At 40.2% G+C, this 12,973-nt stretch overlaps 1 protein-coding gene and 1 pseudogene across 1 annotated transcript; both read left to right on the top strand.

Moving 5' to 3' along the window:
* The first annotated feature begins 449 nt into the window (after positions 1-449).
* Positions 450-5,357, top strand: ARL14 (ARF like GTPase 14). Its single transcript, XM_070406893.1, has 2 exons — positions 450-1,254; positions 4,627-5,357. Exon 1 carries the CDS (start codon positions 645-647, stop codon positions 1,221-1,223), a length of 579 nt encoding a protein of 192 aa, XP_070262994.1. The 5' UTR covers positions 450-644; the 3' UTR covers positions 1,224-1,254; positions 4,627-5,357.
* LOC139004453 (PHD finger-like domain-containing protein 5A pseudogene) lies at positions 5,055-5,354 on the top strand (annotated as a pseudogene).
* Positions 5,358-12,973: the final 7,616 nt, after the last annotated feature.

The raw sequence follows: 12,973 nt of genomic DNA, 5'->3' as shown, positions 1-12,973 counted from the left end.
AGTGTAAATTTTCTGCCTAGAAGATTAAAGAAGTGATTCTCTATGTGATTATGGGAGTAAGGTTCAGACATCCTTGGGTGGTTTCAAGTTTCCTACTGAGTAATCCGGACAAGGGGAAAGTACTAAAGATACTGCATAGGGAAGTATGAGATAAACTCTCTCTTTATGACTTCAGAAGGCTGGTTACTTATTTGCTGCTAGGATAAGATAAATGGTCAAATAATTGGAGAAGTTCTACAAACCGCTTGTCAAGTTAAGTTTTATTCTGCCGCCAACTCTTGCTCCCATGCATGTCTGAACCTCTGGTTACCTTACATTTCCAATACCTGGAAGAGAACAAGCTGCAGCATCACCCAGGCAGGCCCCTCCTGAGTCCGACTCACCCACAAACTATTTCCCCCTTGAGCGACTATGGCATTGGCTGGTTACTCACACCAGGGATTCCTCCGGATTGGTTGGAACTGCAAATAAAACACTGTTTGCCCATAATCAAGCTGATAAGCTACAGCGTAAATACACACAAGTTCCTCTTCTCTGCATACAATGGGAAGCATTTGCTCTCTGCTCTCCTCCTAGCATTTTCATGCAAGACCCGGAGAAGAAACATTGTCTCTGGCCGAAAGGGGATTCATGAAAAGCTTGAAATGGGTCTGTCGAGTTCTAAAAACCCTAAAGTCAAGCAAGCCCAAATTCTTCTTCTGGGCCTGGACTCTGCTGGGAAGTCCACCGTCCTTTATAAACTGAAGCTTGCTAAGGACATTGTGACCATGCCAACCGTGGGCTTCAACGTGGAGATGCTGGAGCTGGGGAAGAGCCTGTCCTTCACGGTCTGGGATGTTGGCGGCCAGGAGAAGATGAGGACCGTGTGGGGCTGCTACTGCGAGCACGCCGACGGGCTGGTGTACGTGGTGGACAGCACGGACAAGCAGCGGCTGGAAGCCTCCAGGAGGGAGTTCGAGCACATTCTGAAGAACGAACACATGAAAAATGTGCCGGTTGTTCTGTTAGCCAATAAACAAGATAAGCCGGGAGCTCTGACCGCGGAGGACATCACCAGGCTGTTCAAGGTGAAGAAGCTCTGCAGTGACCGGAACTGGTATGTGCAGCCCTGCTGTGCCACCACCGGGGATGGGCTGGCCGAGGGCTTCAGGAGATTAACCGAATTCGTGAAGAGCTACATGAAATCGCGAGCAGACACGTTCGCATTCTTCAAGCAGAACTGAGGTCCAAGCAGGGGAAGACGAAATTGAAAGGGTAATTTTTTTTTTTCTCTCCATGCCGAGTGAGAAAAGAAAGTTGCTGAGATGGCAAACTTTTTTTCTGAGATGTTATTTCACCCAAATTAAGATAAACAACTCATAATAATAGCTATAAAATGTTATTTTTGGCTAGTCACTTTAGCAGACTATGGTAATAATAATTGAGAATGAAAAATTTACTATTTTGTGCATGTTGAGTGGTTCAGAATAATTATATTTAGGACCAAATAAATTATTACTTTATTCTTTTTATATGACTACTAAGTAAACTGTCTGCTAATAGAGCCAGCATTCTTTCAGATTGTTTTCAGCTGTTTCCACCACACTCCTATGTAATCGTTGGATGGTGTAAAAAAAAAAATCACCTTTAAGTTATAGAGAGGAAAAAGTTTGAAGCTACCATTTTGTAAATCCCTATCTATTCCTTATATAAAATTTCTCTTCTGGATTCCTGCCAGCTTTTTGAAACCTATTGCTGGGAACTGTACAGTGAATCAAACAATGAACTGCTAATTTACCAGAGGCTGTGTTCCCTCAGAGGTGGCGGAAGTTTGTATCTTAAAGCTCTGGGGATCAGGGTAACACCTTAGACGTTTAGGGCAAGGCCTGGGATTTAGCTCAGCTTGAGCTGCAGCCCCAAGACCGGCTTCAGTATAATTTAGCAAAACAATCATTACTTGAGAACCATGTACAGCTCACTGTACTGATCAAACAGGAACTAGAGCCAGACTTTGCTCTCAGAGACCTTGCAATTCACAGGGGTAATGACATAAAGCTAATCGCTAGAAGAGGACAATGAGCGCTGTGTGATATAACAGGAGAGACTCTTTCTGACCTGGAAAAACAGGAAGTGCTTCATGCAGGAAGTGGTTTTTAAGAGGGCACCCAACTCCTGGGGACCCCACAAAGTTACAGGTTAGTCACTGGAAGTTCCCACCAGGATGAGACTCTCTAGAGATGCCATGGGGGGAGGGCAGAAAGAGTGAAGGAACTAGAGATTGAATTGGAATTCCCCTGAGAGGCTCAGAACTCCTAAGGAGGCCCTGGTACCAACTCTTTCCTCCTACCCCACCGTTAACAAGGCTCCTTTGGACTAGAAGAAGGCTTCAAACCTCCATGGCAGACCCTGGGACTCCAAATCTTAAGGTCACAGAGAGAAACAAAGGTATAATAATAAAATAAGGGTGCCAGGCCCTAGATTCCTTTCTTGGTTTTCTTCTCTCATCTTGGCCATGATTTGTTTAGCAAAGATCTGAGCAGCGACTTTTGTGCTATGTGGTAGCAATTCAAATCATAAAGTAGGCATACACATAATACTAGTTACCACTGGTTGAATACTTGGGTGTGTTCTAAACCCTTTCATACATCTTCTCATTTAATGTTCACGACTGCCCTGAGAGGAATAGGAGTTACCTCAATATTACAGATGAGAGTACTGAGACTACACAAGGTTAAACAACAACAACCACAACCGCACACACACACACAAAAGACTTAGTATTTTAACTAAGGAGTGGCAGAGCCAAGATTCAAACTTAGCTGCGTCTAACTTCAAGACCTGTGCTGTTAATTGCCATGATATTGTTTTATAAGTCAGGTTTGGTCTCTGTCTTCACTGACCTTACAACACACAATTAAGAATAAAACCAGGCTAAATTAAAAATAGAACTACCATATGATCCAGCAATCCCACTTTTGGGTATATATCAAAAAAATGAAATTGCTCTCTCGAAGAGATATCTCTCCTGTCATGTTCAGTGAAGCCTTATTTACAGTAGCCAAGACATGGAAACAACCTATGTGTCTGTTGATGGATGGATAAAGAAAATGTGGTATATACACACAATGGAATTTATTCAGCCACAAAAAAGAGGGAAATCCTGCCATTTGCAATGACATGGGTAAAAATGGAAGGCATTATGCTAAGTGAAATAAGCCAGACCAAGAAAAACAAGTACGGAATGATCTCCCTTACATGTAGAATCTAAAAAAAGCCAAATTCATAGTAACATAGTAGATTGGCGGTTGTCAGGAGCTAGGGGAGGTGGGAGGATGGGGAGAGATTGATCAAAGGCACAAACTTTGCATAAGATGGGTAAGTTCTGAAGATCTAATGTACAGCATGGTGATCATAGTTAATAATACTGTAGAACACACTTGAAATTTGCTAAGATAATACATTTGAAGCATTCCCCCCCCACACACAAAAAAGTTAACTATCAGGTGATGTTAATTAACTCAAGTGTACGAATCCTTTTACAACGTATATCAAATCATCAAGTTGTATACTTTAATACACTATTATATGTGAAATATAAAATACATTTTGTCAATTATACTTCAGTAAATCTGTGGGAGGAAAAGACTAAATCCAGGCCAACATATGGTGTTTTAATAAGAAGTTTCTTTGAAAAAACAAGCCAGACAAAATAAATTGAGTATAATAACAGAGATATAAGAAAAATGCTGAAAGATTGTGGAAAAAAGAGTTTCTGATTTTAGGAAGGCCTCAGGGTAGTAGCAATGTTAAATGCTTAATAGCAGAGTTTTCCCAAAGTTTCACAAAATGATTAAAACCTCAAGAAATGCATCTTTAAAGAATATGCATCATCCCTTAATATTTTACCTATGTGTTTTTTAAAAATCTTAATCTTAAAATTAGGAGTCACTAATTTATGTCTATAGAAAATGTCTAAATAGGAAACATGTCCCAGTGTCCTGAGATTTTGGTAGTTTGAATTGTCAAGTCCTTTGTGGCCCAGTCTTAGCATAATATAAAATTCAGAGAAAACCGTCCTCCTAAAATATTGAAAGCAAATAAAACCTTCACTTCAGAAAGCTCTAGGTGTGTGTGGTGGGTGTAGTGGACAGATGCACTCTTTAGAGCAAAACTTATAAAGTAGCTCTTTTCTGTCTGTCATTTCAACATCCCTCCTCCATACAGTGGCTATACCTCAACATCTTTACTAATATTTTCTCAGAAACTTGAGCACTTTCATGCCATTTCCCCTTTCTTCCCTGAGATCAAATTTATTCTCTTCCATCAGTCAATTGCTTTCTTTACAATGTAAATTTTACCAATCTTTCTTTGGTATTTCCCTCCTGCTTTCCTAGTCTGTTCTCCTCCAACACACACACCACACACACACACACACCCCTTCACTCTGATCTACTAATAAATTCCCACACCGAAGGAAGAGGAAAAGGTTAGGTAGACAATAGCAAAATATTGCTTAGCTGTTGAGAAGAAAGAGGCTGTGAATAGTCATGCCTTGATATTTATTATTGTTATACATTTTATTCTTTGTTATCTATATGTAATAAAGCAAAACTTTAAAAAATATTTTTTATTGTGTTTTGTTTTTAGAGAGGAAGGGAGAGAAACATCAATGTGAGAGCGAAACATTGATCATCTGCCTCCTGAACGTCTCTTCTGGGGATCAAGCCTGCAACCCTGACAGGGAATTGAACCTGAGACCTTTCAGTGCATGGGATGATGCTCAACCAACTGAGCCACACTGGCCATGGCAAAGCAAAACTGTTAATTTATCAAAATAAAATAATGACATGGATCTACAGCAACCAAAAGCAGAACACTTCTGAAATGTTCCTTGTTTAAAGATTTAAAGAGCCTGAAAGGAAATATCAGTTAAGCATTTCTAGCTAACGTTTTAAGTATTCCCAGGTGGAAAAAAGAAATCCCTCCAGGGCATAAGAATAAAGAATGGCAAATAAATAAAGCAGCAGCAGTGACTGACATGTTAAAACTAATTTGTCAGTTTAAAAAGCTGATGTTTGGACTTGATCTTTTGCTGCAAGCAGGCTGCTGTTGATGCCAGAAAACTGTGTGAAAAATGTGGGGGCTAGTGTGTGATCTGTGACTCCTATGTGCACATATGTGATGAGTGTAACTGTGGCTCCTATCAGGGGGCTGTGTGATCTGAGGAGGCCCTGGAATCTCTGGTGCCCATCATTATAAGGAGTGCTCCATCCAGGAGAAAGATAGAGATGGTTGTCCAAAGACCGTCAATTTGGGGAGCTCTAGGACAGACCTATTCTATGAACACAAAAAAATATGGCTTCAAGAAGAGGTAATTGGTGGGCGGCCTCCCCCATCTACCACCAGCAGAAAGGCGTGGAGAGCAGAACATCGCCCGAATGGCCTGCCAGGACACTGGCACCTTACCACCCTTCCCTCTCCTCTTACCCAGGTAAAGTGGTAGGAATGGAAAAGGACTCTTCACAGACCACTCTGCAGACTGTATCAGAGAAGGAAATGCTAGATTCAGTCATGGTTTTTCTTGAATTCAAAAGCAAGACTGTTTTCCACACTGGTAAGTTCTCTCTGCACCAAGAGCTTCTAAGACAGGAAGAATATCTTTTCAGTCTTCTGTTTGAAGAACTGACTATGACGTGTTCCTACAGCAGCTCTGATGGTGGTTGTCCTTGATCAAACACCTGCAGTGTGGTGGGAGCTCTCAGAACAACAAATGTGGGCATTTAAACTTGTAACATGTACCAGGTGGTGCTGGTCCATGTTATTTTTCTTCTAAGAAATTGGTAACCCTTTCTTTTTCTATTGTATTAATAAATGTAATTATTTTCTGGTAGTCAGCCACTGTCCCCATTAAAAAAAACCACACACACACACACTCATGTTTTCATTATGTTCTGATGATGAACAGATTGGTTTTTGCTAAAACAAGGAAGGCTGGGAATTTCAGATGGAGAGTCCTGAAGTTCCTGTCCCTTGTAAGTGGCACGGAGAGATAATCCACAGAGGCTGCAGTGCATTGAGTGGGTGGAAGAACGGCCCAAAGACAACACCTGTAGGGCTCTTGTGGACCTTGTGGTTGGCTGCTTTTCTTTGCATGAGCTCTCTCTCCAGAGAGAGACTATGATATGGAAAGAAGACAGAGAGACTTCTCCTTTGGTGGCTAATGATTATTTAACATATTTTGGGATATAGGGTCACAGGGGTTTCAGTCCACCAACTTTTTAGCATAATATTAACTATTAGTAAACTGAATTGCTTCATCCACAAGAAAGCACATTTTACCTTGAAAGTGCCACACAAATATTAAAGTTGGTTATTAGGTGACTTAACCATATGAGTAGCATTTTTCACAAATATTACCTCATTTTGTTCTTGTGAAGTCTCATAACGGATCTCATAACAAATATCAACATTATTTGAACAATATGAGGAACTGATCGAGAAGTTACTGAATCTAGTCCTCTTATTTCCAAGATTTAAAAACATGTAACTTTTATCATACAATGGGTTTTACAATAATGCAGCACATACCACACTACCATTACATTTCTTCGTTTCTATAACCAAGTGGGACTGGTCAGAGTATTTCTTGGACCCAAAACTTAGGAGCCATCTTCCTTTTTTCCCTCATATCTCACATCTATCAGCAAATCCTGGTACCTCTCCCTTCAAAATACATTTCTCTCGGGCCACTTTTCAATCCCCACTGCTACCACCGGACCACCATCAATTCTCAGCTGGATGGCTGCATTCTCCACACAGAATTCTGCAAGAGGTCTAAAACAGGGGTCCTCAAACTTTTTAAACAGGGGTCCAGTTCACTGTCCCTCAGACCGTTGGAGGGCCGGACTATAGTTTAAAAAAAAACTATGAACAAATTTCTATGCACACTGCACATATCTTATTTTGAAGTAAAAAAACAAAACCGGAACAAATACAATATTTGTATTTGCATGTGGCCCGCGGGCCGTAGTTTGAGGACCCCTGGTCTAAAAGGAAAGTTAGATCACATCACTGCCCTGCCTTAAAACCCTCTATTTACTTCTTACTCTGTCTTGTACCTGCCTCCTATATTTCCCACCTCTCTGCCTCTCCAGCCACACTTGCCTTAATGTGCCAGTATCACTTCTAATTTGTCACAGCCTCAGGGCCCTTAAACTTACTGCTTCCCCAGTTTAGAATACACTTTCCTGAGGCTTTCAAATGGTTCAGGCTTTATATCCTTCAGGGCTCCAAATATGCAGAGATGTACCTGAATCCTTCTCTGTATGAACCTCCTCCTCCCTGCCACTCAATACCTGTTTATCCTGCTTCATTATTTTTTCATAGCTTTTATCATAGCTTCAGTTTATTATTTACTCATTTACTCCTTGTTTCTTTCCCTCCTTAGCAGGTAAGCTCCTTGGGAGTGGGGACTTGGTTCACTGTTGAATCCTAGAATAGTACTGAGGATGTTAAAGGTATTAAAGGATATTTGTAGAACAAGTGAATGAATGGTCTGGATCTACTGCATTATATCACTTTTAATTTAGAATATTTAAAATGAGGTAGTCTCAGGATCCCAGGCTGCCTCTCAGGATAGAGTATTGATTCAATCATGGAGAGTAAAAGGAATGTCAGATTTGGGTTGACAGCCTCATTCTAACCTCAGGAGCATGTACTGGGCTGAGAAGAACATGGGCTTTGGAGACAAAAGTGGGTGGGAATTCGGGTTGCCTCTGGTTTGGGCTTTTACTTCACCTCTGAGAATCTCAGTTTTCTCTACTAGAACAAGAAATAAGTTTTTATTGTGTTAAGCCATGGAAAGTTGGAGGCTGTTCCAGTCATCCCTGTTAATTACCCTAATAAATTAGGACCATGGGCCTTGCTCCTCCCATGTGTCTGGAAACCCTCCTTTTCCTAGTCTTTTTTTCCTCACAAATCCTCTCTTTCGTAGACCCATTCTAGGATCTTCATTGGACTCCTCCAAGAACAGGAAGGAAAAAAACAATTTTTCCTCGACTTTGTATTTTGAAAATTTACAAACCTTCAGAAAATTTGAAAAAAGAGTAAAATTAACACTGATATGCTTTTTACTTATAACCAATTATAACAATATTGTCATATTTGAGCACACTCACCTCTCTCTACACACACACACACACACACACACACACGCAATAATCCTGACACTTCACACCTAAACACTTCATCATCCATCTCCTTAGAATGGACCTTCTCTTACATAATCACAGTATCATTCTTACACATAAAATTTTAAGCATTAAGTATCATCTCATAGTTTATAGTCAAATCCCCCCAAGTAGAATTTATTTATAGAATGTATTTGATCCAAGATCTGTTGCATTTGGTTATATCACTTTTAATTTAAAATATTTTCTCTGCCTTTCCTGTTTTTTTTTCCACAACCTAGAAATTTTGAAGAGCCCAGGCCAGATAATTTAAAGACTATCCAGCAGTCTGGATTTGTCTGATTGTTTCTTCATGATTCAATTCAGGTTAAACATTTTTTACCAGAATATTGCCCAGGTGATGGTATACATCCCACTGCATCCATTTAAGAGTCTCTTAGTGTCTGTTTGTCCCCTTATTGATGATGTGAAATTTGATCACTTCCTTTATGATAGGGTTGACTAGATTGCCCCAAGGTAAAAACATAAACACAAAGCCACTGTTAAACATTGTTGAGCTTAGTTAAACACACACACACACACACACACACACACACACACACACAAACAGGTCATGAATTATAACACATTGAATAAATACAAAAACTGGCCCTGGCTGGTGTGGCTCAGTTGGTTGAGTATAGTCCCATGTACCGAGAGGTCACAGGTTCGATCCCCAGGAGGGGGCTTATAGGAGGCAAGTGATCAGTGTTTTTCTGTCATTGATGCCTCTCTCTCTCTCTCTTTTGCTCTCTCTCAAATAAATAAAAACATATTTTAAAAAGAAGGAAATTAAAAAAACAAAAATTGTAAGTTCATTTAATAAATATCACTAACAATATAAGAATACAAAAAGAAAAGGTATAGGGTAGGGGAAAGGAAAACTCTTTTATACAGAAAAATGTGGAGGGCATGATAAATTGGAAAGCCACTATTTTGCAACTGCAATATAATAGCTAACCTTGAGTAAACACATCTTATTTGTATAATAAGATCACAAAATGATTTCCCAAAATATCTTTTCGCTCTTCTGTGACCTAGGATTAACAAACCTTTGAAATGAAAAGCCTTGATCAGATAAAGGAAAAGCTAGGGGATCCTTCCTTTTGTATATTTTTTCCTTTCTCCCAAAGCTGAAAAAGTCACCATTTACAAGTCCAAGATGAGCAGATTTCCAGTTTTCTAACCTTGGGTTCTTTTAATCTTTTGTCATGAGGCTACAAGGTATATTGGAACTACCTGCTAAAGGGGGCTTCATCATAAACAAAATTGAAGACAAATGTCAAACTGTGAGTTAATATTTATAATATATACCATAGATAAAAATTGAATGTCCCTAATATACACCTTATATTGTTTTATATTGCTAAAGCACTAGAGAAAAAGATCCTATTTAGTCTGTTGAGCTAGATACTGTCCGATTTCCAGCCTAAAGCACGTATTTTCAGAGCAAAGCCTCCCAATATTTCCTTGATTTCTTTCTAAGAGACCAGGCTAGAGGGTAGAAGTCCATAATAATGTTGCTCCAACTTGGAGTAGGGTCACCATAGGTCACACACCCATTTCATCCTGCTATGTCTGATCAGTCCATGTACACCTGTTGGCCTGGTATAAATGTTAATAGTACTCCCTTTCACTCTCCAAAGTGTCTTAAGTTTGGACTACAAATAATTTCTCTACTTCTAGGAGACCCCTGATGCTTTTTAGGGAAGACTTCATTTGGTGGATGTTGAAGGGTAAATGCCAAACTGGAGAGAGGAGCAAAAAGAATGGAATGTGATAGGCAGAATAATGATCCCCCTAGATGGCCTTGTTTTAATCCCTGGTTGTTACCTCACATAGCAAAAGGGAAAGTGATTAAGTAGGTTCAAGTAGGAAGATTAGCCTGGATTATCCAGTTGAGCCCAATCTAATTACATGGATCCTTAAAATTGGAGAAACTTTCCTGGCAAAGTCATTAGTTAGAGCAGTGGTTCTCAACCTTCTGGCCCTTTAAATACAGTTCCTCATGTTGTGACCCAACCATAAAATTATTTTTGTTGCTACTTCATAACTGTAATGTTGCTACTGTTATGAATCGTAATGTAAATATCTGATATGCAGGATGGTCTTAGGCAACCCCTGTGAAAGGGTCGTTCCACTGCCAAAGGGGTCGCGACCCACAGGTTGAGAACTGCTGAGTTAGAGGCAGAAGGGACTATAAAAGAATGCTCAAAGAGATGCAACATTTCGGACTTTGAAGATGGAATAAAGGGATCATAAGGAATGTGGGCAGCCTCTAGTGGCTCAAAAAAGCAAGGAAACAGATTCTCCCCTAGAGCCTCCAGAAAGGAATCCAGCTCTGCCAACATTGACAGAACTGTAAATTTGTATTGTTTGAAGCCATTAATTGTGTGGTAATTTGTTATAGCAGTAATAGGAAACGAATACATGGAATTGACAGAATTTCTAATGAACCTTGAAGGATTCAATAAGTCATCCATTCATTTAACAAATATTTCAGTCCTAATACATCCCTGAGCCAATGGTAAATAAGATGAACTTCTCAAGGATGACATGAACTATTTAACAAGCACAGGGTAGTAAACCAGGATATGTAAACATGGATGAAGGATATCCCAGGTTGAAGGGATGGCATGGGTGAAGGTTCAGGCAGGGGTTTGCAAGTATATAGATTAAGGCTGTAAATAGCCAGTAGTACAGTGTGGCTGGACCATAAAATGAATGGGAGAGAAGAAATAGAAGTGCAGTTTGGAGGCAAGTGGTAAAGGGCCTAGAATGCCAAACTAAGGGTTTGGACTTTATCCTTCAAGCAATGGGAAGATACTGAAAGTTGTAAAGCAGGGAAGGGGACATAACCACATCTGTGTTTTACAGAGATACCTCTGCTATACCACTGGGAAAGAAACCAAATTTGGTTTTGCTCACTATGTACGTACTTATCAATCAGAAGAGGCTAGCTTATGCTGTGGTAACCAACAATCCCAAAAGTCTATGCCTTAAGACAAAAGAAGTTTCTCTTTCCCATGCTACATGTCCATCCTGGGTCAACATGGGGGATCTGCTCATCTTTTTTTTTCTTTGAATATAATACTTTAATGTATATATTTGAAAGTGCTCAATAGCATAACAATTTTAAGGCTAAAGAGAAAGAACATAGCAAGAAGCTATTTTTGTGACCATCTAGCTCAATATGTTAGTTGGATCTTTGAGAGTTTTCATGTGAACACACAGAAGTTCATATTCTACATATGCCTGTGTTTGAACAAAAGATAACCAATTTCCCCTTAAGCCAGAACATGGAGTTGAGTTTATTAACTGAACCAAGTGCCATGGGAATGGGAGAAGTTAGGCCAGAGAGCAGTGACTAGTGCCAGAGGTCAAGAACATATTACTGTACTCGCTTTCTTGGCTTCAAAGAGTACTAAGAAGGCATTAGAAGTGCCAGGGCCTATACGACAGCCAAGAGAAGGTGGTAGAAGAGTGGGGTGCTAAGAGTGTTCTTGGACGTGAAGAGGGAAAGGGATGGCACATTCTCCAAATGACCTCTATTTTCACACTGGTGAAGCTGACTCTGTACTCAGCACTCATCAGCAAACTGTGGTCTCAGAGTTTTTATTTTCTCATAGGGACTGGGATTGTTCTGTGTCTAAAAACTGTTTCTTGTGTTTTTTTTTTCTCTTCTCCCCTCCTCCCCCCATTACTTTTAAGCAACTGGGAGCTGAGAGCCTAAAGAAGAAGGCTCTCCTCATGGGCAACTGTGAGACTTTATACATGGTGCTGGGCCAGGCCCTGGGGCTGAAGAGCAGCATCCTGGCTCCAGGAGCTAGTCCCCTCGGCATCCACGGCATTGTCACAAGGGCCACTGCCTGCAGAAGCATCCAGGAGGCTGTGTCTATTGAACACCTTCATGAGAAGTGGGATAGCAAAAAGAGAAAGCCTGAGAAAGAGAGTGACATAAGGGACTTCTGCCCAGAACACGTGTCACACAAATCTGGGTACTTTCAGAAAATACAGACATTTAATAGGAATTGTACTATTTTTTTCCTACATGGATCAAGACAGATTTCCCATTTCCTGTTCATTTGAGTAAATGCTTGGATGGTTTCTTTTAAATGTGAATGCCATGTCAGGGTTAGGTGCAGAGTCAAATTAAATCGTTTATTTCAAAAATTGACATCATGTCAATATTAGCCATGAATATGTATATTGTTTAAAAACATTTAAAAGTTTAGCTGACCTATAACTTCAGATGGCTCCCGATGAAGGAGATAAATAACCAATTATATGGGAAGTTAAGGAACTTAGGGGAAGAGGCAAGAAAACATAAGAGAATGGAAATCAAGGTAACCCATTGGACACTTCATGTCACCACTGAGGGTCATTATTAGAAATAGCATGCCTCTGCTCATCTTAATCAGGGATGCTGGCTGAGGAAGCTATCACCATTTCGTGTTAAAATAAAACCAGGTTAGTCATTAATTTAGCTTAATTATTCATCACTGTGGAGACACTTTTTCACCATGTAAACGGCTTACCCCTGAGCCTCGTTCCATGTTTTGGTCTGAGTGCTCCAAGGTTGCAAACTGTCTTTTTAGTGTGTGCACAATACATTTTTACCAGTAATTCATTGGCTTTACTTCGGCTGTTTCTGAACCGTTGGCACTGGAAAGTTGCCTGTTGCTGGGCCAGAGGGAAAAAAGCTCTGGAGCGCCTCAAAGTGGCAATTAATTACAAGCTGTGTCTGAAAGTAACCGGTCCCATCC

This window comes from Myotis yumanensis, unplaced genomic scaffold, assembly GCF_028538775.1.
Source record: "Myotis yumanensis isolate MYYU_CA2020_CCGP unplaced genomic scaffold, mMyoYum1.0.hap1 SCAF_2, whole genome shotgun sequence".
NCBI lineage: Eukaryota > Metazoa > Chordata > Mammalia > Chiroptera > Vespertilionidae > Myotis > Myotis yumanensis.
The sequence above is the reverse complement of the archived record's forward strand: the minus strand, read 5'-3'. Positions and strand labels throughout refer to the sequence as shown.

Bases quoted from the DNA above. Each gene is read 5' to 3' on its own strand.
- ARL14 (XM_070406893.1), top strand. From the start codon at position 645: ATGGGTCTGTCGAGTTCTAAAAACCCTAAAGTCAAGCAAGCCCAAATT.